The sequence below is a fragment of the Microtus pennsylvanicus genome, chromosome 9 (assembly GCF_037038515.1).
Source record: "Microtus pennsylvanicus isolate mMicPen1 chromosome 9, mMicPen1.hap1, whole genome shotgun sequence".
NCBI classification, from domain to species: Eukaryota; Metazoa; Chordata; class Mammalia; order Rodentia; family Cricetidae; genus Microtus; species Microtus pennsylvanicus.
Window position 1 is genome coordinate 58,987,477 of NC_134587.1, and position 25,246 is coordinate 59,012,722.

Below are 25,246 nucleotides of genomic sequence, written 5' to 3' on the forward strand. Positions count from 1 at the left end.
GGAGTTGAGTGGGGAAGAGGCAGCCATGGCTAGAGCTGCAAGTCTATTGACTCTTCCTAGCTCTCTGCTTGAGCCTCCGCTCAGCCATGCCCGTGACTTCTTCACCCACAATGGTGTCCCTTCCCCAGCAGAAAGAAGCCCATATTAGTGCAAGGCCTGTCTCATTCCTGTTTCCTCAAGGGACGCCTGAGAATCCCCTCCACTTCCTCCCTTTCCTTCCCACCCCTTATCTAATTGTGGCAGGAGTAATTATTGGGTATTTCCTGCCCTGGAAGCGTCTGCTCTTGTGTGGGGGACCCCCATGTCCTTCTTCCTTTAACTGCTCATTTGTCCTTGCATGAAGATGTGGAGGGCGGCTTTTATCCCCAGAAAGTGAAATAAGAATAATGAGGTTTGTCCACGAATCCAGGAAGAGGCCAGCGCGGGTAGCTGTTGGTTTCTGTCCTAGCTGTGTGGCATAGCTTAGGAACGAAAAGGATATTATCATCAGCTGTGTGGGTAAGAGGCTGAGCAGCCCTCCATGGGTTCTTCCTTTGTGGGACCTTGCCCTGGATAACCTCTGAAGATGGGGAAACTGCCTACAGCTGTCCACGTGCGGGAAAGGCTGGGGCTTAAGTTGTTGAAGTTGCTGGAGGCCTTATGTTGTGAGTCTCTGCAATTCTCTGCTCGTTTTAAAACTGATCAAAGGTGGAGATGGATTCCGACTGTGAAATCACACCTCATACCCGCTGCTGTCATATCTAAGTCATAAGGCTTGGCCGCTGAGGGTTGCAGTGCCATTAGGGGGCTTTCTGGGATCCACTACAGCGTACTGTAAGCCAGCGAAGAAGAAATGACACTTCCATTGAAATGTATTTGAAGCATGGCGGGGGGGGGGGGGGGGGGGGGGGGAAGTGGGGGGGGCTGTGCAGGCTGGAACGTGCACCACAGGGTGGAAACTTCCTGAATGAAGAAGATAGGCTAAAGAGACGCTGGGTCCCTCCCCTTGGCTCTCAGACTGTTGAGACAAAGGACCCAAGGAACTGGAATTTGCTGGCCACGTCTCTCTGCTGGAGAATGAATGCTGGGCCTCCTGTGTGCTAAACATTTGCTCCTGTGTAAACATATACGCTACACCCCAAAGCTGCAGAGCAATCTGAGGCAGCCCCTCACTCGGTCGTTAGCCAACCTGTTGCTATCTCCCTTTCACTGACCCCTAGCACAATCAGGAGGTGACTCTTCTCCCCCTGGCCAAAGCATGGAACGAGATCCCACTACAGCATCCAACACAGGAGCCTAGGTCCACGCAGGGCCCGTCGCGCAGGCATGCTGGCAGCCACCCACCTTCTCTCCATTCCTGCCACTGGCTGACAGATTTGGTTGTCAGTTAATCGCTCATTCTTATATGAGTCACGATGAAAGCGTGAAGTTTGAGGGCATGTGGGAATCACCACAGCTTGTAGAAAGTGGGCTGTGTGCTGCAACTGAGGACCTGGGAGCTGGGGAACCCCTGCACGCTCGGTTTGCCACCAAGCCCGTGTTCCCCAACACAGGGCCAGCACGTGTCTCCTGGCCAATTAGATCTCAAGGCAGAGGCTAAGAGGATGCTCAGTGTGGCCAGCATTTCCCCTACAATGGCTCAGATGGGCAGCTTCAGAGAGCCCCTGAGACCCAGGTTTCTTCTATGTAGGGACAGGCTACCCTTCCTTCGGCTGGGATGGAGAACTGCAGAGCTAAGGGAGAAGGCTTCAAGGGGATGGTTTGCTAGAGAGACACTCACGAGCTTCGGGCCAGGAACGTGCCACAGTTTCGGGACCTCATCAGTCTGTGGGCTCAGTGTCTCGCTCTCCTCGCCCTCTGCCCACCCTTCCTCAGTCTGCAGTTCCATGAGGGTTGACACGTTTCGTTCTTCATTTATCCACCAGCCCTGAGCTTGGGAAGACACGCAGAAGGTACTCTGATCCTGCAATCAGAGGGTCAAGATGGTCTCAGAAGAGCACAGGTTGGGAGTGGGAAGCCTTCAGCTGCCTCCATGCCCTGGTACTCCCAAACCACTTATTTAGGGACTTGCCTTTCCCCACTGAGGCAGGAGCCCCACGTGTGATAAAAATAAAATCTGGCCAATCAGAAGGTCTGTGGACAGAGACAGAAAGTCTGCCCCTTGTCTTGGATTCTCTTCGTAGAATTCACACATGCCCCATCCCTTCTCGATATTTAATTGACCTAGCTGAGGAGGACCTAAAACTTTTCACAGGTGTGTGCCGCCACACTCCACTCTGGGCTCTAACCCAGAGAGTGCCGTGCACGTCAGGCACTCACTGTGCCAGCTGAACCCCCACCCCCGCCCTTCCCCGTCCTCTTTCCCAAACTCGACTAAAAACCCCAACAGGTAAATCCTGAATGTCTTGTAATTGGATCCCATTCTGACATCCATTCAAAGTCATGACAGAAATGGCCAAGTGCCCTCCTTCACCCACTCTGTGTGTCGAGAACGTGGCAGGTGACATCAGCATCATAAACTGCCCAGGAAGGTTTCAGGAAAGGGACCTCATCAATGTTCGAATGTTCTGCGGTTTCATTTTGTGGTTCCAGCCAAGCCCCTGAATTCCCCAAGTCCTGAGCCCTGCCAGCCCCAGGCTGACCATCATGACTAATACCGTTACCCACAGCCTTACCATCCTTGGTCATAGAGCCGCTCCAGCTGCAGCAAGCCTGCCAAGCGTGCAGGGAACCCTGCTAGCAGTACAGGACATTCGGAGGGCTTTTGGAAAGGTTCCCCCGGCCAGCTGGCTCTCCACCCCCACAGTTGTCTGTCTGGAGATAAGTCTCCCATGCTGGTCATTCATGGCTGCGTCATGGGAGTCTTGGATACAGCTCGTAGCAGGGCTCTGCCAGACAGGTCCACAGAGAGGTGGCCTGTGCTGACCTGGAACCAAAAACGCCCCCACAGTGTCCTAAGACATCCCTTGGCCTCTGTGTCCGAGATCTGTCATTCATTTGAATGGGTTCTCAGGGTCAGGTTCTTTATATGTGGTAGCTTGCTTAATATAAGAGAGAGGAAGAGAGGGGAGAGAGAGAGAGAGAGAGAGAGAGAGAGAGAGAGAGAGAGAGAGAGAGAGAGAGAGAGAGGAGAGAGGAGAGAGAGAATAAAAATGAGTCTCTATTTCTCCTGTCTACTTAGTGACGAATGCATAGTTTCCATTAGTAATGCATTAAACTCTTTTTACTTTTTAAGAACAATGTAGGTGGCGTATTTCACAATCTTGGCAAGGCAGACATGACATTTGGGGAGTAAATCAAAATTGGAGGCCAGAAGTATTGGCCCAGACTTTGACTGCCACTTAGGGAAATATAGCAGAGGGAATCGGGTGAAGGGGATGGAGGGCAATCTTCTATCAGCTTCCCTGAGGATAAATGGTCCTTTGTGGAGATGAAGGGAGTGGGAGGGATCAGACCCACCCTGGTTTTGGAGGTGGTGGGTGGACAGGGGTTATGAGACTCCTCCACCCTGTTTTTTTTTATAGGCACACATTTATTGTTTTGCAACTTTGACTTCAGTAGAGATTCTCCACAGCCCTCTGATGTTGAGTTGAGTGAGGGGCTAGCATTGGCTTGAAAACAGCTGTAGCCTAAGAAAAGAGCCTTCCACCCTGGGAAAATGGCAAACAAATGCAGGCCACAAAAAAAGAGGGGGGCAGACCACTAGGCTGGTCAGTGTGCCGAGGGCTTTGATGTTATTTTTAGAAGAACACGAAAATATGAATCAAAGTCAGATTTCACTTCTTCTCCTTCTGTTTCCTCTTCCTTGTGCCGTCCCTTCTTGGAAATTCATTTCCCTGCCATTTTTACATCTTGCTGTGCGGGAATAGATCGTCACTGCGAGGAAACACATTGCCTATTTAAATGGTGTCAGTAAACACAAAGAAATGGACTTTTAGAGAAAAGCTCAGAGTCCCCGTTCCTCATAAATGGAGCAGAGGAAGTTCCAATCAACGGTGCCTGGAACCAGACATCCGGCATAGAAAGGGTAGAAGCTGGAACCATCAGCCAAGTTAACATGGCATAGTTTCTTCAATGCATCCTCCTTGAGGGGACCACATGCCTATAAAACTGTTTTCTTCTTTAGTTACATAAAGCTACTTTTGTTTTTTGCTCACGTCAAGAATTTTATTTTTTTTTTAAAAAAAAGTCAATTGCAAATTCCTGCCAATTTTTGGTTCTAAGATTTTTTTTTTAATTGGCAGTAAAATTCAAAGAATGCACTCATTGGGGTGCAGCTGCTGAGTGCCTGGCGTTCTGGTAACTGTTGTAAAGGGAGTATAAGAAACAGATAGAAGCGGGCACTGGGGAGATGGCCAAGGGAATTGGTTACCCACCTCCTGCACAATTCCCGGGACTGACAACCCCTGGAATCCCAGTTGCAAAACATGGCTTAGAGCAATCCCAGGGGGAGTCATCCTTGGCTACAAGTGGGTCCAGGCCATCCCGGGCTACACCGGATTTTTTTTTAACTACTTGAGTGTTAAGTGTCGTGGGCCAACCGCAGACCCTACCAAAGACTCCAGTCCTTCCCTGAATGATGAACTGAGGAGGACAATGCGGTTTTCCCAAATGGTGTGTTGAAGTTGGCCTCCAAGTTTGTCTGGCCCTGGACCTGTAGTTCTGCAAGTCAGACTCTCTCCACTGGTGGCTTTCTCACAAATGACCAAAAACAACTGTGCTACGTTGAGCCCAATCTTGTGAAACCGTTCCTCCTCCAAGCATGTCATGTTCCCTGGGTGACACAGTGCAGTTTTGAGAAATACATGGGAAAAAAAATTGGAACTTTTCAAATACCGCTTATGTTTTGGGAGATTTTTCATAAAACTGATTGAAATGTAGATTCCCACACCCTGACCTAATGTACTTGCGTCCCATCATCTTCCTGGCAGGAAAGCTGTAAAGCACCTGTTCCTCTCAGAGGGAAATTGCATGAATGCTGGCCAGGTCTGTGTGGGGCTCACGCTGGTGTCTCTAGGCTGGTGCTTCCAGAAGATTCTTCTGTAGGACGTGCCATCAAAATTCTCAATGACTTGAGTAATGTCCCCAGAGCTAAGAGAATCTCATGTCCTTGAGTGTGGTCCACGTTAGCAACACCTCCAGTCACCGTGTGGAGAACAAGCTGAGTCGTTCTCCACAGTGCTCAGCCAGCTGGAGTTCTGGGCTTCACAAGGCTTAGGTGGAACATTTGTGCTAACTCGTCAGTCACGTCCAACAAGTAGATCCCATCTCCCCAGCTACTCATACGAAAGTACATTTTGTTTGTAAAGGCAGAGTCTTGCAAGCACCTCCCGGACCAGTTTTTGTATGGAAGAAAGTTCTCCAGCAGATGCAATATTTAAATGAAGTCTGAGATGTTTTCTAAACATTAACTCACTGCCCTTCTGTCCAGAAGAGAACTCTGTCTTTCCAGAGAAACTCTGAGGTGATCCTTTTCAGTGAACGGCCCCACCTCGTGTGGAAAGTCCTTTTCATAGGTATTCAAACAGGAGTTCCAGGTTGTCTCTAGAAAGTAGGAAGACCCTTTGTACCAAGGTCACTAATTTGACCTCTGACTCCATGAGTGTAAGCCTCCATTTATTAACGTTTCTGTCAAAACATCCTAAACCAAGAAAATGGTCACTGTGACTTTGACATTACCTTCCAAAGGAGGAAAGTTTCACCTGTGGACCTGGAGGAACCATTTACAGCTGAGTGAGATCCGTGTGAGAGAACAGAAAGAAAAGGCAATGGGTAGGATGTGTGTCCTAGGTCGCTGTGCACTCTGGGGATTTTCAGACACAGTGCTCTGGGCTCCCAGGGAAGGGTCTGGAGTTCACCCCGCCAACAAGCTTTGCTTTTTGTGAGTTTAACAGAAAACTACTTAAGAAGGAAATACATTTCTTAAATCAACTTGTTTCCCAAGAAGGAGATACAACCCCTGGGGCTTCCAACGCCTCCTAACGAAAAACATCTGTGGGACTTCCGGAATTTTCCTCAGGCCTCGAGCACACACCCACACATTTCCAGTTCTTTCCTAACCATGAGGTTGGCTTCCACCGTCTTCTGGTTTGATGGCCAACTCTTCCATCCGCTTGTTCCATTCCACCTTTTATTCCGACTTCGTGTCCCGTGTCGATGCCATGGCTGGGTCTCTGCTATGGAACCGAGTGGGACAGTGTCTTCATAGATCCTGTCTGAGAGGAGGGTGTCCTCCGATGCTCACAGGAGTCACCCCATCTCGAGACGGTCTGATCCATGCTTTTTCAAGCAAATAAGAACATAATCATGCAACACAGAGCACGTGTGTGCCACAGAAACCCCAGAAAAGGGTTCACTCTGTGGGCCCAGGGAACCTAACTGAGGTGTTTCTGGGATAGTAGGATTGGGGTTGTATGTTTGCCTGCGTATATAGAATGAGCACAAATGCTTTTTTTAAGCTTCTGCAGAGTCTGCCTTCATTTTAGAAAGTTCTCAGCTGTGCTCCTTTCTCAGGAGCCCGGTCCTTGATAATGACGCCAAGTGTTTGCTTCACCACTGCATAGATTCTGAAGGACTGTTGATCTAAAGGGACTTGAAAACCCCAGCTTTGTGCCTCAGAATGGAGGTTTGGGGGTTGGAGAGATTTAATGAGGAGCACTTGCTAATTGGCTTAGGTCCCCAGACCCACATCCTTCTGTGACTCCAGCTCCAGAGACTCCAGCGCCCTCCTGTGCCCTCCATGGGCACCACACACACAGTGCTCATACACACACAAGCAAGACAGTCCCACACCCAGGCACCACATATTCACCACTCATGGAGGGTTCTCTGCAGACAGTGCCTCTATCTCCTGTGCTCACGTGGACATGAAAGTGTCTCTTTCATCAGGGCACTAACCCTTTATGGGGGGGGGGGTCTACCTTGTAACTTCAGCCCCTTCTGATAGCACTTCCTTTAATACTAATTGGAGAAAATTTCACTTCAGCATGGGGGTTCTGCACATATTCAGACCAGAGTAGTTTCTGTCTAGATGATACAACTTGGCAAATAGCATAAAAGTGATGGATTTCAAAGCCATTTCCTTTCGCTGTTTGGTCTTTTACGCTAACACTTCTGGGTCAGCTGAGTTCTTTTGACGTAAAGACAAAGTGGCAGAGTGTGCAGCCAGAGGAGCCAGACTGAGGTCTGAGGGACAGCAGCATTTAAAGAGCTCAGGAAGAAATCCAAGAGAGAAGAGGCAGGAGAGGTCCATCAAGGCCGTGTGCCACCATGCCAGGCTCAGTGGGGTCTTTTAAAAGCAAAGGGCTTGTGTTACCACCCACCTGTGAATACATTACACTGAGGGGAATGGGCAGTGTCCAGGGGGCACTGTCTGTTGTCTTGCTTTGTGGGAAGGGTTACTGATGAACAACCAAGACAAGAACAAGCAAGTGAGGGCTCCTTATAGCAGCAGAGAGTGCTGTGGTGAGCCTCTGTGCCAGGAAGGAAGACCACAGCCAGCCCGTGGTAGTCAAGGCGCTGCCTCCCAGATTCTTGTCCAGCACATCAAATCCAGAGTGATGCTACTGTTTTGCTTGAAAAAGATTAATATTTAGATCACAGAAATCATTGCCAAAGGAGCGGCTAGTAAACTCTCTGACCACATGAACCAGAATTCCCAAATGTAAGCCAGATCGTGGGTTGTTGCTCACAACTGCGCATACATCTGCCTGAGATCAGAGAGTTGGAGAGGTCCGCTCACACTGGGAAGCCCCCGGTAGATATGTTGAGGGATTTAGAGAGAGGGAGGGGTAACAGCCAAGTGTGGCCCTCAGCAGTCACGGGTGAAGGACCCCAATGCTGAGCTGTGTTTCAGGGTTAGCATTATCACCTGGTCTTGAAGAGGTTACAGGCTAAGAATGTGCCGGCAAATTTGGAGTCATACCCAGGGACCATTCTATGTCCATTTACCTCCCTTGAACACAGGCAACACCCAGATACCCAGTTGCTCTAAGGAGAGCACCTATAGCTGACTGTGAGCTTCTGTGATAACAGGGTTTTAAAAAGAAACCAGGTTTGGGTTATTTGTGATCTATGAATAAGCCAAGGCGCTTTCGCCCAGGTACCACTGGGAGCTTTTTAAACCTAGTGCTGTGTGTGTACCACGACGGAAGTGGGGAAGGGGAATATGCCACAGCATGCGTGTGGAGGCCAAAGACCACTCCGTGGCATCAGCTTCCTCCTTCCAGAGGCTGACCTTGGTCCAATAGTCTTGCTTTGCACATGCCATCTCTCTGCCTCACCAGCCCAAACGCAGCTTTCACCAGAACGCCTACGTTTTGCTTTCTCTCGCGCTTTCTCTCCTTCTTAAATATTTTTCACACCTTCGAAATGTAAGACACATAGACCCGTCCACATGTATGTGCGTGTGTGTGTATGTGTGCACATGTGTACTTAGATAAATAGGCAAGTGATATATGACAGAGATGGTAGATACCAAGATGATGATAGGCACATGGCAGAGATGGACAGGTGACGGAAAGAGGCATAGATACACATGTGGTAGATTTAATGGAGGATGGACAGATGAGTGGATGATGGACAGACCTTCCTCCTGAGAGTACTGGCTCCCTCTATGAGCAGCTGACTGCTTGGTTGTCTTGCCTGCTAGAAAGTGAATGGAGACTGGTCTTCCACGCTTGCCTAGCCTTGGGGAGACTGGAGGGCTTTGCCGCCTGCCTGTTAGGAAGGAAAGCACTTGGACTGACTCTGCATAAGCCTCTGGTGTCCTGGAAGCACACCCCAGTGGTCCTGCTGGGGAGGAGGACAGGGCAGTTACAAAGGGATGCTTCCTGGGCATTCCAGGCAGTTAATGGAGCAGCCAGGTGGGGATAGATAGACAGGATTCATGTCAAACATCTAGTCAAGTCACCTTTGCAACCACACACGCCCCCACCACACACATACAACCACACATGCCCCCACCACACACATACAACCACACATGCCCCCACCACACACATACAACCACACATGCCCCCACCACACACATACAACCACACACGCCCCCACCACACACATACAAACACACACACACACACACACACACACATGCATCCTGCGGCCTCTGCACTGCACTGGGCCCCTCAAGATGAAAAACAGGTTCTTAAGGGATGTACTAGGGAAGTGTGAGAAGCAGCTAAGAAACTAGGACCGTATCAAAGAGGACTTATCCCAATATCAGCTTGAAGAAAAAGCAAGGAGCAGCCTTTCCAGGGAAGAAGAAAGAAGAAAGAGGAGGAGGAGGAGGAGGAGGAGGAGGAGGAGGAGGAGGAGGAGGAGGAAGAGGAAGAGGAGGAGGAAGAGGAAGAGGAGGAGGAAGAAGAGGAAGAGGAGGAGGAAGAGGAGGAGGAAGGAGAGGAAGAGGAGGAGGAGGAGGAGGAAGAAGAAGAAGAAGATGAAGAGGAGGAAGAGGAAGAAGAAGAAGAGGAAGAGGAGGAAGAGGAGGAAGAAGAAGAGGAAGAGGAGGAAGAGGAGGAAGAAGAAGAGGAAGAGGAGGAGGAAGAAGAGGAGGAGGAGGAAGGTGTTTGCAACAATTAGGGCATCATTAGAAGTCATCTAGCCACCAAAGTACCAGGGAACATTGTGGGGCTCCATAGTAACCAGAAGGACCGCACAGATTTAAGTTAGACATGACACAGAGTTCCCTTGACTTCAGAGTGCCGTGGAGGTAGCAAAGGGGATACTGGGGTGTGGTTAGGGAGAGGAAGCCCATAAGCTAACGAATGGGTTATTACAAGGATTGGAGCAAGAAGTGATGGCACCTGGAGGAGATGTGAGAGGAAAGGACAGCGTAGGGACATGGAGGGACAGGAGCTCCATTTGAACACAGATGGATCCTTGGGTGTGAGCCAAACACCAGCAGTGTCTCTGCTTGTCCTGAATTGGACTCTAAAGTCTTTAAAAGGGAGATTCAGGGTTACTGTAGGACACGGGGCCACAGGGAATAAGGCCTAAGTTGGATTTTCAACATTCTGTGGTTAGGGATCTGTGGATGTTTGGGCGAATGTCCAGAAGGGGGGGGGGGGGAACCATTGAGAGGGAGGGTGATGTCCTAACAGGGTTTCGGGACAAGAACTGAGTTTGGCTAACTCCAGAGTTCCAGCTGACAGCTGCTGAGCCAGCACCCGGGCAAAGAACTTGTTTTAGGAAGGAAGGCAGCTCAGAGCAGGGCAAGAGGCCCTCAGCTCGAGTGCTTGTGCCTGTTCACGCTTCACAGCAGAGTTTGGTCCAAGGAACAGCAGGAGAAAGTGATGGATGCTTCGGGGGGCCATCTCTGAGTGAGGAGCACATGAGTTCCACCAAGTAAAGGACCCACGGTCACAGCTGGCCATGGGAAGTCAGGGGAGGCCTTGGTTGCCCCTCCACTGCTCTCGACCCTTCTGCCACAGCAGATTTCCTGTGGGCATGAGTGGTGTCACCATTGAGTCTTCCTTGGCATGCCAGCCTAGCCAAGATGGCCACGCTGGACCATCCTTGGGAATCGGGATGAGACTGCTGAGGTATGCATGGCTGTTCCTGTGCGGACAGACGCCTACCCCTGTCGCACAACAGGAACCCTGAGCACGTGGAAGGTGAGGACAGGCACACACGTGGATACTCCAACAGTGAGAAGTTTAGGTCATCTCTGAAGGATATCCTAAATGCCAAAGAAAGCCAACATCTTCAGTGAAGAGTTTACCTTCTCCCTGGCTGCTCACGAAGGAAACCAGGTGCATCCCATCTTGATTACACAGAGGTCATGGACCCTTTGTCACACTTATGGGCAGGATGAACCTCGGGAGGTTCAGCCATGCTCAGTGTCTACTGCCATTTTGTTGAAGAAAATACTACTTATTTTTCTTCTTTAAAACAAAAAAATGCCATCAAAGGTGGGACTTGACACTCTCTCCTGGTCTCAACAGGAGCTCCAGGCTCTACAGTGAGGCGCAGACATACATGCAGGCAGAACACCCATAAAGTAAAATTAAAGAAAATAAAATAAAAATGTAAATGTCATAAAGGGAAAGAATTGGGATGTAGAGCTAGAGGTGGCTCAGCAGTTAAGAGCACTAGCTGTTTCCCTAAGGGTCCTGGATTCTTCCGGTCCCAGGATCCATGTGGCTGTTCACAACTGTCCCTAACTCCAGTTCTGAGAGATTCACCTTTCTCTGTAGGCCTTGGGCACTGCTTACACACGGTACACATGGATACATGCAGGCAAAACACTCATACATACAAAATAAAAGCAAGTAAAATCTTCAGAAGGAAGGGTAGAGATGTAACTCGGTCGCTAAAGTGCTTGCCCAGCATCAGAGCCCCAGTCCAGTCTTCAGTTTCTGCTGTGGAGACAGGAGGATCAGAAGTCAGTCATCCATTGCTGCAGGGTGCATTTGAGTGCAACCTGAGCTACACAAAGCCCTCCTCAAGAAAAAAAAAATAAAGAAAGGAAGAAAGGAAAGAGGAAAGAAAAGAACTTGTGATGTGTCCTGAGAACATGCCCTGCTGAGTCACCCTCTGGAATGCAGAAGAGTGTCACTGGGTCTCAGGCCTCCTGTCTGGGTAACTGAGCCATCCCTGATCTCCCCACAGACTAGATGGAAGACTGGGCTCCTGTGTTCTGTTTTCATTTTTGGATATGCGTTCCATGTCATCCATCAAGGGTCATCGTAGATGGAAATCAATGGGTGGGGGGGAATACAGGACACCAGGGAGTCACTTGCAGGGCCACAGTTGGCTGTGAGCTCTGCCTCTTAGTCACTGCCCAGAAGACAACCTCAGCCTGAGGGATGGGACGGTGTCATAGAGTGGTTCTGTAGGGAAACACAGCCATCAGGGACTGGAGGATCTTCTTGTGAGACTCACCCCAAGGAGCATATCCTTCTAAAGGTACAGGGAAGAAAGGCTGTGTGTGACCTGGTATGCACTAACCACCAGACTTCAAGGGTTAGGGCCGGAGTGTAGCCCAGTGGCAGAGTTCTTACCTACCACGTGAAGGGTGTGGGTTCTGTCTCCAGCAAGGGGCTGCGACTTCAGCGTAAATGGTGTGCAGGGTGCCTGCCTAGCATACACAAGGTCCTGGGTTTGTCCCCAGCATGGCATCCAGCATCCACTGTGCATGGGGACTCACACTGTTATCCCAGGGGAGGTAGAGGCAATAGGATCAGAAGTTCAAGGTCATCCTTGGTTAAGTAGCATTTGAGGCCAGTCTGGGCTAGACGAGACCCTGTCTCAAAACATAAAAACGGCAAATAAACAAAAATGCTTAAAAGGCCACATCTCTCAGTAGGAGGCATTCTCAATCTTTTAGGTTCAAGTGATGCACACTTAGGTGCCTTATGGTGGCTCCTCCATCTCCGACGGGGTTCCAGCCATTCAGAGACTGCAACAATCTCCTCCCCTCTCAAGTAGGTCGTGGTAGCCAAACAGCATGCACGGCCACCATTGCTCTGCTCCCAACCACCCAGAGACCCCCGTCTGCCTTCAGGCTGTCCACTATCTGCGGTCTGCCTCCCAGCCTCTCAGTGAGAAGTCACTTTTATACCCATTTATCTTGCTCATCACTTTTATACCCTTTTATCTTGTTCCTAAACCACACTGCTGCCAGCTGTGCGCTGATAAGCCTCTGAGTGTTTCTTTAGGACTGAACGCCTGCGGGACCAGTGGGGCAGAAACTTCTGTCTACGCTTCTTCCCCCTAGCTGTTTGGAAGACACTCCTGTCCCCATTAGTCACACCTGCCCTGCCTTGCCTGGTTTCACACCTCAGTTCCGGCTCAGCTCTGTCTGCAATGAGCATGCTTAGGCTGCCAGTGGGTCTCCAGAGCCTCGTGGCCACTTCACATGTGAACTCACTCTCTCAGAATGCACAAGGCTAGCTGACCAGTTTCCCGCCTCAGTTTCCCCGCGAAGCATGGGCATAATAATGATATGCACTCCTGGTCTTTGTAGGAATTAAAATCTAATGTGTTAAGAAAGCTGGAAATGACTCTAAGCAAGAATGCCCCAGATCCAGGCCTGTTAGGTGTGTTCTGACTGAGTCCCGGGGAGGAATTCAATCTAATGTCACATAAAGTTACTGGTTGCATGGGCCGCCAGGGTAAAGACTGAGTTCAAGCACTCTGTCAAAGGGGAGAGGAATGTGACAGCCCCTTGGACTGACTGGAACCAGGCAGTCACAGTTTTCCTCAGGATTATTCCTAAGGAGGTTAGCACCCATGACAAATGAGGGGCTTACCCTCTTGTCCCCAAGAGATGAGTCATGTGACCCTGGAGAGGCTCAGAGCCTTCAAGTCAGAGGGCAGGTTTCCTAACAGGCCTCGAGGCTGAGGCCGGCTGCCGCCTGGTGTTGACCACTCAAATTGCACTTTCGTACCCTGGCCCTGTTCCTCCCACCAGGAATGTTGACTACATTTCAAAACTGAGATGCTCAGTAAACATTAAAATTCTTCCTTTTATAGATTTTTGCAGGCTGATGTCGGGACACACCCCTAATTCTTTGAAACTTTTGACCCTCCCCCACCAAGTCCTACCCTTTGCTGAGCACGTCCAGCTCACCATGGGCCGTTGTCCACAGAGCAGCCAGGTTCAAACATTACCAGCCCTGAGCCTCCTCGAAGGAGGCGCATCCAGCATTCCACAGCCCTGCCTCACCCACACCTCAGCTGCCCACGATATTTCATTATCTAATCAGATGCTGAGCGTGGTCTGATACACAGGCCTCCTTCCATGAGTCTGGGTGGTCTCCCTGATGATTTCATCATGAGAGCCTGGGCAGCATTCCGTCTGCTGTGCAGACAGCTAGGCCAAACCCTCCATGGAGCCAGCAATCAGCAGTTCTACAGGGCTAGTGTGGGGCTAAGGCAAGAGGAAGTATTTCCTGAAAGGCTCAAAGGGTCTACAGAACTTGCTGTGGCCGGGACAGATGAGGGTGGTGGGCCTCCTCCAAAGGGCATCCCCCTTTGGCCGAACCTCAGAAACTGCGAGGTCGTTATAGTGGTCTCCAAAGGGGTTCAGACTGGGGGTGTAGATCAGTGGCAGAGCACTTGTCTCACAGGTGCCAGACCCTGGGCTCAGACCTCAAAACTGCAGAAACAGGAGGAAAATGCTCTAAAGATGGAACCGTGGGAAGAGCCAGGTAGCAGCAGGGCGGACAGTGAGTGCCTGGCCGCTCACAGGCTCTCGGTGGGAAGAAGCGCTACCAGGATGCCAAGAACTGCTGAGGAGAGAGGCTGAAGTGAGACACGGCCCGGCCCGAGCTTCCCAGGTACACAAGTGCAGAGAAGAAGCTGCCAGAGGCTGTACTAGAAGGATGTCAGAGAGCCCTTAATCTAGTTAGGGCCAGCCGGACTCAACTAGTTCAGAGCCCTTTTGTTTTCAGCAGGATTTGGAGAACCAAACTTTTTAATCTTGTCGACTATTTTGTTATGTGATTTTTGTGTCTAAGAAATCTTTTACAGCCCAGAGTTTCCCTGATGATGATGGTGGTGATGGTGATGATGGTGGTGGTGGTGGTTGGCTGGGTTTTTTTTTTTTTATGTTTATCTCTTTCGTTTGAATGTGATCCATTTCAAGTGCAATGTTCCTGTGGAGTCCTGAGACTAGAGCTGAAAGTCTGCTTCCTCAATGGGCATTTTATTTACTTTAGCGTTTTTATTACACACACACACACACACACACACACACACACACACACATAGACACATAGATTTGTGGGGGAGGGGCACACTCATGCCCTGGCATTTGTGTGTGTGTGTGTGTGTGTTTCAATCAGAGAACAACTTTTGGGAGTCAGCTCTCTCCTTCCACCGTGTGAGTCCCAGGGATGGAAATCAGATTGTCAATCTGGACAACAAACGCCTATGCCCACTGAGCCATCTCACCAAGCCCGGCTGTTCTTTACATTTTAACTACAATCTGCTAAATCATTTGGAGAGTAGTTCTGAGGCCCTGATCATCCTGCGTCGTATAATGAATCCGACATTGCTTAGTGTGTCCTCTCTAACTCGCACTGCGATGATCTAACATGTTCACACACGTGAACTGGACATCCTTATGAACACGAGAGACCGTCTGGAATTCTGGGATAGAGAATAAGTCTCCCGGATCCTGAAGATGTCCACCTTTGCGGGTGTCTCGCATATTTTCCAGTGTGCGCCACTGGGCTTACAGAAATCACAAGGACTTAGGGATTCCCCAGGATCAGCAAGAGCCATAGTCTGCTGCCCTCGGAGGAAGGGAGAGTCTGCAAGGAGCTGGAGAGGGCAGGAGGGTCTGTGACTCCTGCCCCGGGAAAGGTGAGACAGGAAGGGTCAGCTTGGAAGGAGCGGGAATTTCCTACCATTCAGCCTTGGGCTTTGCGTCACTGGGGTCTATTCTGCTCCAGCAGGAAAGGCTGCAGCCAGACTGAGCATCCTGCTGGTCCTGTCCTTGGAGACAAGTGTTGGGGCTTCTCTGGCCTTTGTCCCGATGTCTGGGCACATCTGCATGCTCACAGTCTGATGACACATTGCCCTGTTTCCAGATGTGAACTTTTCCAAGTTCAGGAGCACTCTCAGAGGCTAAGAGACTAAGCCCACCTCCTGCAGAACCAAAGAACTTAATAAAGTTGGCTTTGAATTTGGCCTTGCCCTCTGCCAGAAACAACTGGTGACCCAGGTACACAGCAGCCATGACTCCAGAAAGGGAAGAAGAACAGGATGTCGAATGGACAAACCCCTGTCCTGTTTATTCTGCCTCATAGGGAAATTTTATTAAAGTTAATATTTAACTGACAAAATGTGTTTACCCACTGCCTGACTCAAAAACCAGACCTTTTTCTGAGCTACGGCTTAGTCCTAAAGAGATCTTTCTTATTAAAAGATAACCATCTCCTCCCTTAAGTGCCCAGTGGAGGGACGTGGGGTGGTAGGACGTGGAGGTGTTTCAGCAGCAATGCACACAGGAACCTCCAGGGACTGTGTGAAATACAGATTCAAGTTCCAGAGCCATGCCTAGGATGTTGGACTTCTAATGAATTTAGTGAGGAGTTGCAATAACCCCACACAGAGACACAAAGACAGAACTCAGTCAGCTAGGAGCCAGGCAGACAGCCCTCAATGTTGACCCTTTCTAAGCCTAGTTATGGCTCCTCCCCACTGGTGCTCGGTCCTTCTCCATGCCATCACCAAGGGAGAAAATGGGATTGCTGCTGTTGACCCTCTGGTGGGCCACCTCCCTGAGATGCATGGTGGAAGGATGGTTTTCATTGTCCCGCTTCCTGGGAAGCCCATCCCTGTGGATAGAATGGGATGGAAGTGGAGGTACAGCACATGCTCTTATAGATCCTTTGTAGTGTCCCAGGCTTGTAAGGTCCAGTCTGTGTCCCTCCACTATGGAGATGGAGGCTGTGGGAGGGAGGAGATCTTCAGGGACACTGCACGAGTTGGAAGAGCTTTGTGGGTTTGGGAGTTTGAAGTTGGTGTGTGGACACCTTCTCTCAGGGCAGTTTTATTTTTAACCTCTTTATACAAGGAAAGGAAGAGATGGAAGTCAGCTTTCAGGGCTGGACTTTTCATCAGAGGATGGAAGCGTCTGCCGCCACTGATTAGCACGAAGGGAAACCCTCATCACCTGCGTGTGCAGCTGCTGCCCACACTCCACGGCACACTTCCCCACCAGGCAGGACGTCCTGGGGAAAGTCCCAGCCTGATGGTCCAGACACACCTCCCAGGAGCACACTGGGGTGTGCGCAAACGCCCAGCCAGGCCCAGGCCCCAGCATACATTCTCCCCAGATACCCCCTCCCTGTTCCCGGAGAGAAGCAGCCTGGATGCTGTGGAATGTTCTAGTCCATCAGCACTCAGAAGTTGTTCACATTGACAAGATCGGGTAGAGCCTAAGAAGAAGATAACATTGTTGCCGGTGAAGTGAAATTAGAGCACTTTTGGTAGGGCCGTGAAATGCTGCAGCCACTGGGGGAAACCTTGAGTCGTAGCTCAGAAACATAAACGTGGGACTGTCGTGGGATTCATTGAGTCCTGAGAATAGACACTGAGCACTAACAGGAGGAACTCGGGCAGATGCTTGACAAACGTGCCGATAAGAGGACTATTCAAAATAGCAGAAGTGGGATGGGCCAGCGGGGTGGCTCAGCAAAGAAAGTGTGTGACCTACACCCTGGAAGCCTGTGTTTCAATCCCCCAGGACCCATGGAAAGGTAGCCGGAGAGGCCTGGCTCCACTGAGCTGTCTTCTGACCTCCAGATGTGTGCTACGGCTTACACACCAGTCACACATACAGAAACACTCAAATATGCCCATCAGCAGAGGAAAGGACAGGCTGTTATATTCATACAAAGGGAAAATAATCAGCCATGAGTATGAGGTTCTGGTCTGTGCGACCGTGTCGATGAGCCCCCAAAGCATTATGCTAAGGGAAGAAAGCCAGACTCAGAAGGTCACACACACATCATGTGACTTCATTTCTGTCGATTTGTAGAGCAGGGAAACCACAGAGACAGAAGGTGGCTGCCAGAGACTAGGGAAGAAGAATGGGGAGGGACTGCTGAGTGGGTTTGGGTTTCCCTCTGAGGCCAGGCAAGTATTTTGGGTCTGGATAAAGGTGAGGATTGCACAGTGAGGGAAACCACTGGGTTGTGCAATCAAGAGGTGACAGTGTGCTCCAGAGAAGACAAGACTAGAGCTTACCCCGGAGGTAGACACCTGTCCGAGAAGAGCAGGTTAGAAGACTCCTAGAGTCCATGGGGCATGCTCTGCCTTTCCCATCAAGGTGGCCCAGGAAGGGGTATGAGCATGAGGGACAAAGGTGGCCTGTGTCCCACAAACGGGTCCAGGGGCAGCTAGGGACCTGTGTATTCCCCAGGTGTGGAATGATTAACCTCCCTGGCAGACTTGCAGGATGTGAGCAGTAAGAATAGATGCCACTGTAAGAAGCGTCCCATGCCCCTGGAGTGATGGCTGTAAACGCTGACAAGGGGGGCGGGTCTCCACCTGACATGGGGAAATGAGGATTTGCCGCATGTGTCTCGTTCCAGGAAAGCTAAATCCGTTACCACCACGAACTAAACCAAGATGCATGTGACTAGAATAAAAGGCCTACAAGAGTCAAAGCCAAACTATGCTCTTGTCCCAAACACACAAACAGCCGTTACACCAAAGTGCTTCAGAAGCAGGGTGCAATCAGTGGTCCTGTGTGCAGCCTGCAGGGCCACTGTCCTCATGAGACGCCACACAGTGGGACCCGTCTCCTGTCTGCAGTGTTCTTCAAAGTGTATACAATTTTTTTTGTTCGTTTGTTTTTTGAGACAGGGTTTCTCTGTGGCTTTGGAGCCTGTCCTGGAACTAACTCTGTAGACCAGGCTGGTCTCGAACTCACAGAGATCCACCTGCCTCTGCCTCCCGAGTGCTGGGATTAAAGGCGTGCGCCACCATCGCCCAGCCTAGTGTTCTTCAAAGTGGCGAAGGTCCATGAACTCCACCGCTCAGGATGCTGAGTCTGCCCCGCCCTGGCTGGGCATTTGCTGGTGCGGCATGGCTGAATGATGCTGAAAGGCATGAAGGATGGGGGAGGGGAGCCCCATAGCTGCCACTCAGACACTGACCCCAGGGACCTTCCCAGACTCCCTGTGGGTTGAGGAGGTAGGGTGCCTGAACTCTGGGGCGGATCTCTAAGTCGCTCCTACCCATCTTGTCTTCAAAGAAGGGGACTCTTCCACCCACAGACCCGTGACCCCTACAAGAACCAGTAGAAGAAAAGCATGACGAGCCCTGAGTATGGTCTCCCTGCTCCCAGATGGCACCTCCATGGCATCCACCCCATACCTCACCTCTTCTCTTCGTCTTCTCACTTAAATACTGTGAGGCACTGAAGATGGCCTCTCAACACTCAGTAAAGACTGTCCGTGTGGGCAATGGAGGAAAAGACCAGAAGCAAAGATGGACAGCTCCCCCTGTCCCCATGCACAGGTCTTGACTCCTTCAGCGACGTCACATAAATGGGACCCTTTAGTATTTGCTATTGCTGATTATTTCATAAGCATATGTCTTCGGAGTTCATCCCTGTTGGAACATGTGTCTGTACTTTCTGTTTAAAGCTGAGTAATATTCCATTGTAAGGATATACTATGCTTTGTGTAGCTCCTGTATGTATTATACTGAAAAGATTGCTGGGAGCGTTTTACCTGAAAGAGACTTTTAAAAGCCAAGCATGTTGATTCTGTCATTGCAACTCAACATTTGATCACTCACCATCAACCTCAACTATCAAGTCTCTCATTTCCATACTGGACACGTTTCTCCCGAAGTTCTCTGAGCCAGTGAGCCTTCTGTGGTGGCTCTATTAGAAGGTGGCCATTTTTATAACGTTCCTGGGGATGGTAGATCTTGGAGAATGGGAAGTACGGTTTGGAAAATGATTGTGACTGAGAATGCATGCCTGATTTTAACTGTGACACTGAACCTATGTTGTTCCCACAGGGTCAGCCAGGGCCAGTGGGCACCCAGGGGTACAATGGGCCTCCAGGGTTGCAAGGCTTCCCAGGTCTACAGGGTCGCAAAGGAGACAAAGGTGAACGGGGAGCTCCTGGGCCGACTGGACCAAAAGGAGATGTGGTAGGTGTCCTGGCTGGGGTCCTCTGTTGTGGGTGGCACTGGGGGGTCCTGGCTGGGGTCCTCTGCTGTGGGTGGCACCAGAGGTACTGGCTGGGGTCCTCTGCTGTGGGTGGCACCAGAGGTACTGGCTGGGGTCCTCTGTTGTGGGTGTCACTGGGGGTCCTGGCTGGGGTCCTCTGTTGTGGGTGGCACTGGGGGGTCCTGGCTGGGGTCCTCTGTTGTGGGTGGCACTGGGGGTCCTGGCTGGGGTCCTCTGTTGTGGGTGTCACTGGGTGTCCTGGCTGGGGTCCTCTGCTGTGGGTGGCACTGGGGGGTCCTGGCTGGGGTCCTCTGTTGTGGGTGTCACTGGGTGTCCTGGCTGGTGTCCTCTGCTGTGGGTGGCACTGGGGAGTCCTGGCTGGGGTCCTCTGCTGTGGGTGGCACTGGGTGTCCTGGCTGGGGTCCTCTGCTGTGGGTGTCACTGGGGGGTCCTGGCTGGGGTCCTCTGTTGTGGGTGTCACTGGGTGTCCTGGCTGGTGTCCTCTGCTGTGGGTGGCACTGGGTGTCCTGGCTGGGGTCCTCTGCTGTGGGTGGCACTGGGGGGTCCTGGCTGGGGTCCTCTGCTGTGGGTGTCACTGGGTGTCCTGGCTGGTGTCCTCTGCTGTGGGTGGCACTGGGGAGTCCTGGCTGGGGTCCTCTGCTGTGGGTGGCACTGGGGGGTCCTGGCTGGGGTCCTCTGTTGTGGGTGTCACTGGGTGTCCTGGCTGGTGTCCTCTGCTGTGGGTGGCACCAGAGGTACTGGCTGGGGTCCTCTGCTGTGGGTGGCATGGGGCCTTTCTGCTCGTGTTAATTGTTCTGATTCTTCCCAGGGGGCGAGAGGCGTCTCTGGATTCCCGGGAGCCGATGGAATTCCTGTAAGTGTTTGGGAAGATGAGAGGTTAAACATTGTGTGTGTGTTCCAAGCAATGCATTTGTAACTTAAAGAAACCTTTGAAATGAATCGGCTGCTTTGTTTATAGCATCAAACGGGGTGGGGGTTTCTCTGTGCTTGGCTTTCTCCTGGATTCCAGACAAACAATGGGTTTCCTTCCTGAAGGCCCTTATAGATAGGGTTGCAGAACCACATCTACTTGGGTAAAACTTGACCTTGTTAGCAGCCAGAAAGATAGAACCTAATTCACAGATGGTCTGCAAAGAGGGGGCCTTGAGAGTTCATCAGCCACCTGGGCAATCTGAATATAAAGGGGCCCAGCAAGTACCAGGATGGAAGGAAGCCCCACAGTAGCTTCTGCAGCAGCCCTGTTCTCTGTGGCGATTGCACGTAGCAAGTCAAAAGGAAAGTTACAAGTGCGGTGTGGTTCATGCCTCTCATCCTAGGATTTGAGAGGCTAAGGCAGGGGGATTGCCATGAGTTCAAAGCCAGCCTAAGCTACAGAATAGGTCACCACGCGCACACACACAACTCACACACACACACACACACACACACACACACACACACACACACACGAGGTGGATGGGAGCATAATTTGCTCATGAGAAAATCTCAAAATGCAATAAAAGTGTTTTTATGAGCTAGTTTACTTTGCTTCTTGTGGCAGAAAAACAAAAACAAAAGCCAGCCTGACTCACAGCCTTCCTCGTAGGACTCAGCCAACAGATTCCCAGGCATCCTGGCCAGACCTGAGCTCAGAGATGAGTGTGTTTATCACACGCCCTGTCCCGCCCCCTTCGTCTGCAGCTGCAGCTAGAGGCACAGCCTGCCCCACTAGCGAGTGTCTCCCCCCTTGCTGTGCACACACAGGGAAGGAAGGAGATGGCTCCCCGGGTTCGCTAGCACCACCAGTACCAGGAACAGGAACCAGGGAAGTGGGGGCGGAGGGAAGGCGGCCATGTTTATACCGAAACATGAGCCCAGCAGGCCTAGGTCCTCAGTGTCACCATAGTGTGCTCCAGCAGACTTGGGGGTTACACCACACAGTAGTCGGCAAGAAGGAAGTAACTGTCGCATTACTTGGGATCTTGAGGAATGGGCAGAGATAAACAAATCATAAAAAATGTTTTCCCACAAATAGCCTGAAACTTAAATTGCCCACTTTTTAGACTACTTCTCGGAAATCTTTGGACGGCAGTTCCCGTATTGACAGTTTGGTAACCCAAATGAATTAAGATGGAGGGGCATTATGGAATAGAATGGGAACCCATGTGTCTCATTCCCATTCAGTTTTTTTCTCATCTGCATGTTTATTTCATATCAGAAGCAGATGATTACCAAATCAGAGGGACAGTCACCACCGTTTCCACAGTTTGGGCTCTACTCACAGCCGTCACTGCGGAGAACACACAGCCCCGATGGTGTGGCCTGAGTGTCATTTGTCAGCGCCCATCAGTTTGTGAATCCTGGTCTTAAGGGGACTGCATCGCGTTATATGGTCAAAGCTGGGCATGGCAACGGCTATGAGGAGCTCAGAGCTGTGTCCCAGGGAAGGGTGTCTGAGGAGATTGCAGGAGATCCTGCAGGGTGGGTGTTTAGGTCAGAGTGGCTAGGCGCTCTCTTCAAAGCTCAGCTGTAAATGAAGATCACATTGGTGTGCACTGTCTGGTGTTGTAGGTTGGTCTGGGAAGGAACCACTTTAGGCAGGCAGTCTCCACCAAACAAGCAAAGACCTCAACCATAGGTTTCAGGGAAATGCCACGGGGGAAGAGGAGCTTAGGTGGAACCTGGAGAAAGTTAATTCCTTGCAGCAGAACCGAAAGGCCAGGTCTAGAAGCCCTTCTTGTTGTTCCCCAGAAGGCCACCAGAAAGCGGACTCACAGAGCGACAGGGACACCTTTGACTCACCACAGTACAACTGCCCAAAGTACAGGCCAATGCTGCCCAAAGCAAAAAGATGTGCAAAGGAAGAAATCTTCTTTTAGTATTTTTCAGTATCATTGTTTATGTGGGATTTGTTTCCAGACTCTTAAATTTTTCAGGGGGAAAAAAAGCATCCAAAATGGCCTCAGAAACCACTTTGTAATATGTTTGGTTTTTACCAAGATACATCACGTAAAGAAATTCCACAATTAGAAAACACATCTAAATGAGTACTTTCTAGGTAAATCTCAAAGCAGTCTGTGTTCTAATAAAGCACCAATTGTAGGCTATTGGCTCTGCCCCATCTGTCTGAACCAGCTCAGGGCATCCCACGCCCCTCTGGTCATGCTGCAGACGCTGGGTCAAGTTGCCTCCCCAGTTGGCATCTCTGACTACCTCAGGGTCCTGATATTCATGCCTAAATCTAAAACTTTGCAGGGCATGGTAGTGTATTCCTAGAACCCCAGCATTTAGGAGACTGAGGCAGGAGGATCTCAAGTTGGCATCCAGCCTAGGCTACTTAGTGAGGCCTTGTCTCAAATGATAACGAAACCATTAAAGCAGTATGTCACCAAGGAAAGCTGATCCAGGCGACTCTGGGGTGTGACTACCGCCTTCATTTGAGATTTGGCCTCTCTGGCTTGCCATCCACAGTTCAGTGAGGATGTAAAGCCATCCAACAGCTGCCTCTAACACCCATTTCACGAGCTTCAGGCAAGGGGGCTGGAGGTTAAAATACACACACACACACACACACACAGAGAGAGAGAGAGAGAGAGAGAGAGAGAGAGAGAGAGAGAGAGAGAGAGAGAGAGAGAGAGAGAGAGAGAGAGAGAGAGAAACACGGGTCATCCTTGAATTCCCCAAGAATGCCCCCTTTATTGTGTTCAGGGGCAGAGTATATAGAGATAGCCACGCCCTAGCCAAACCCACCAGAAACCACTCTCCTGCCATCAGGAACTCCTGAAGGTCTCGTGCTCAGAGCAGCTGTAGGCACTCAGATCAGGGGATTACAAGAAATTCAGGATCTGGGGTCTCACTGCTCCCAACATCATTCTTCTTCCCACCGCCTGCTGAAGAAGCGAGGCAGAGAAAGGCGAGTTCCTTAGGACCTGTGAGGCTCCGGCACCCCGCACGGCACCCCGCACGGCACCCCGGCTTTTCAGCCTTGTGCCTGCAGCTCTGCTTGTTTGGTGTTTCTTTCCTTTCTTCATCCATTTTTATCTTTTCCTTGGATTTGTGCTGGGGCTGTGGCTTTTGAGAACATCTCCCGCTGTTTTATGGATGGATTGTGTGAAGGTGTGACTATTAACCCTCCGTTCCACTTTCTAGGGACACCCAGGGCAAGGCGGGCCCCGAGGAAGACCCGGCTATGATGGTTGCAATGGAACCAAAGGAGACGCAGGGCCACAAGGGCCCCCTGGACCTGGGGGCTTCCCTGGCCTCCCCGTGAGTATAAGGGCAGCGTGGAGGTGTGTTTAGCCTGGAAGTCTAGGTAGCAGGCCCTGTCCCTGGATCAAATATTACGTGGCATTGGCTCCACTTCCCAGGTTCCTGCCAGGGGGGCCACCTCAGCCAAGCCTTGTCCTTGCCATCATGGTTGATGGAAACTGCTTTTCCTGGCCAGTTTTTTCTTTCTTTTTTTGTTGTTAACTGTCCTGGGCTCAGACAGTTTGTTGTCCCTATTCTTGATTCACTGTTAGGTGGAAGACAGGCGGGTTGATGTACGTTCTCACGCACTGTCTTACAAGGGTCACGCCATCTCCTCCAGTATTCTAGGTCAGGTAACAGTGAATGGCTGTAGTAGCACAACTAGAACCTGAAAGCTTGAATCTTGTCCCAAGTGTCTGTTAGGAATCGGATGGTAGGATCTCTGGGGACCTGGAAAGCAGTCCGATTCTCCAGCATCTGCAAAGAGGCAGATATGCAATAATATTCCTGAAATCGTCCATTTGGCGACCTCATTCTTGGGATCTTTGCCAGGAACCCTAAACTGCTTTTTCAGAACTGTATTTGCAAATTCAGGTCTTCTCATTAAGCCTTTGCATTTTTAAAGACGCACCGAGGTGAGAAGAAGCCCTATGTAAGCATCCCCAGCTTATCCTGCAGCGAGTTGGTTCCCTGGCCACTGGGTTCCACCTCCACCTTGCAGGGCCAGCTCACCCATCTCTTTTCTGGGTGGTTCAGCGTTTCAAGGGACTGCATTACGTTTCTGTCTATCAAGCTTAAGTTGCATGACCAAGAGACATGTGTCACTGCAAAATAATGATTACATATAGATATTCAAAGGTGATGTGCTTCCATTTGTACAGACTGCCTATCTTTGGCATAACTCAAGTCACTCTTCTGTATTAAATATCTCTAAGATATTTATATTGTTGGGCACCAATACCATTACAAAGATAAGATAACATACCAGGAAATGATTATGAGGGTCCTGAAGATAATTTAAATCTTATAAAGTGTTTCCATTTTAACTCTAAGAGAGTGAAATAAAAAGCCTCAGACTTATGGCTGGACCCTAAGGAAGTTGGTACGGGGGGTGCCTGTATAATCCGTGGGGACACCGGACATTGTAAACAGAAGCTGACAATCTCCTGTGTCATTACAGTCATGCTAAAAGATAATGAATTCTTCTGTGTTTTTCTTTCTATGGTGTATCTGCTAATTTAGGGGCCCCAAGGACCCAAAGGGCAGAAAGGTGAACCTTACGCACTGTCTGATAAAGACCGCGACAAATACAGGGTATGTTTGCTGTAGGCGGGAGCCGGGACGCGGGGATCCCATGTAAAGAGTCAACAACAC

General features: G+C 50.4%; 1 protein-coding gene across 1 annotated transcript in view; it reads left to right on the forward strand.

Annotated features, from left to right (window-relative positions):
• The window catches only part of Col4a2 (collagen type IV alpha 2 chain), a 137,131-nt gene that overhangs the window by 66,270 nt on the left and 45,615 nt on the right, over nt 1-25,246 (forward strand). Inside the window, exons 5-8 of the mRNA XM_075986138.1 lie at nt 19,471-19,605; nt 20,454-20,498; nt 23,774-23,890; nt 25,115-25,186. Of these exons, the coding sequence (XP_075842253.1) occupies nt 19,471-19,605; nt 20,454-20,498; nt 23,774-23,890; nt 25,115-25,186 (369 nt within the window). The remainder of the gene's footprint in view (nt 1-19,470; nt 19,606-20,453; nt 20,499-23,773; nt 23,891-25,114; nt 25,187-25,246) is intronic.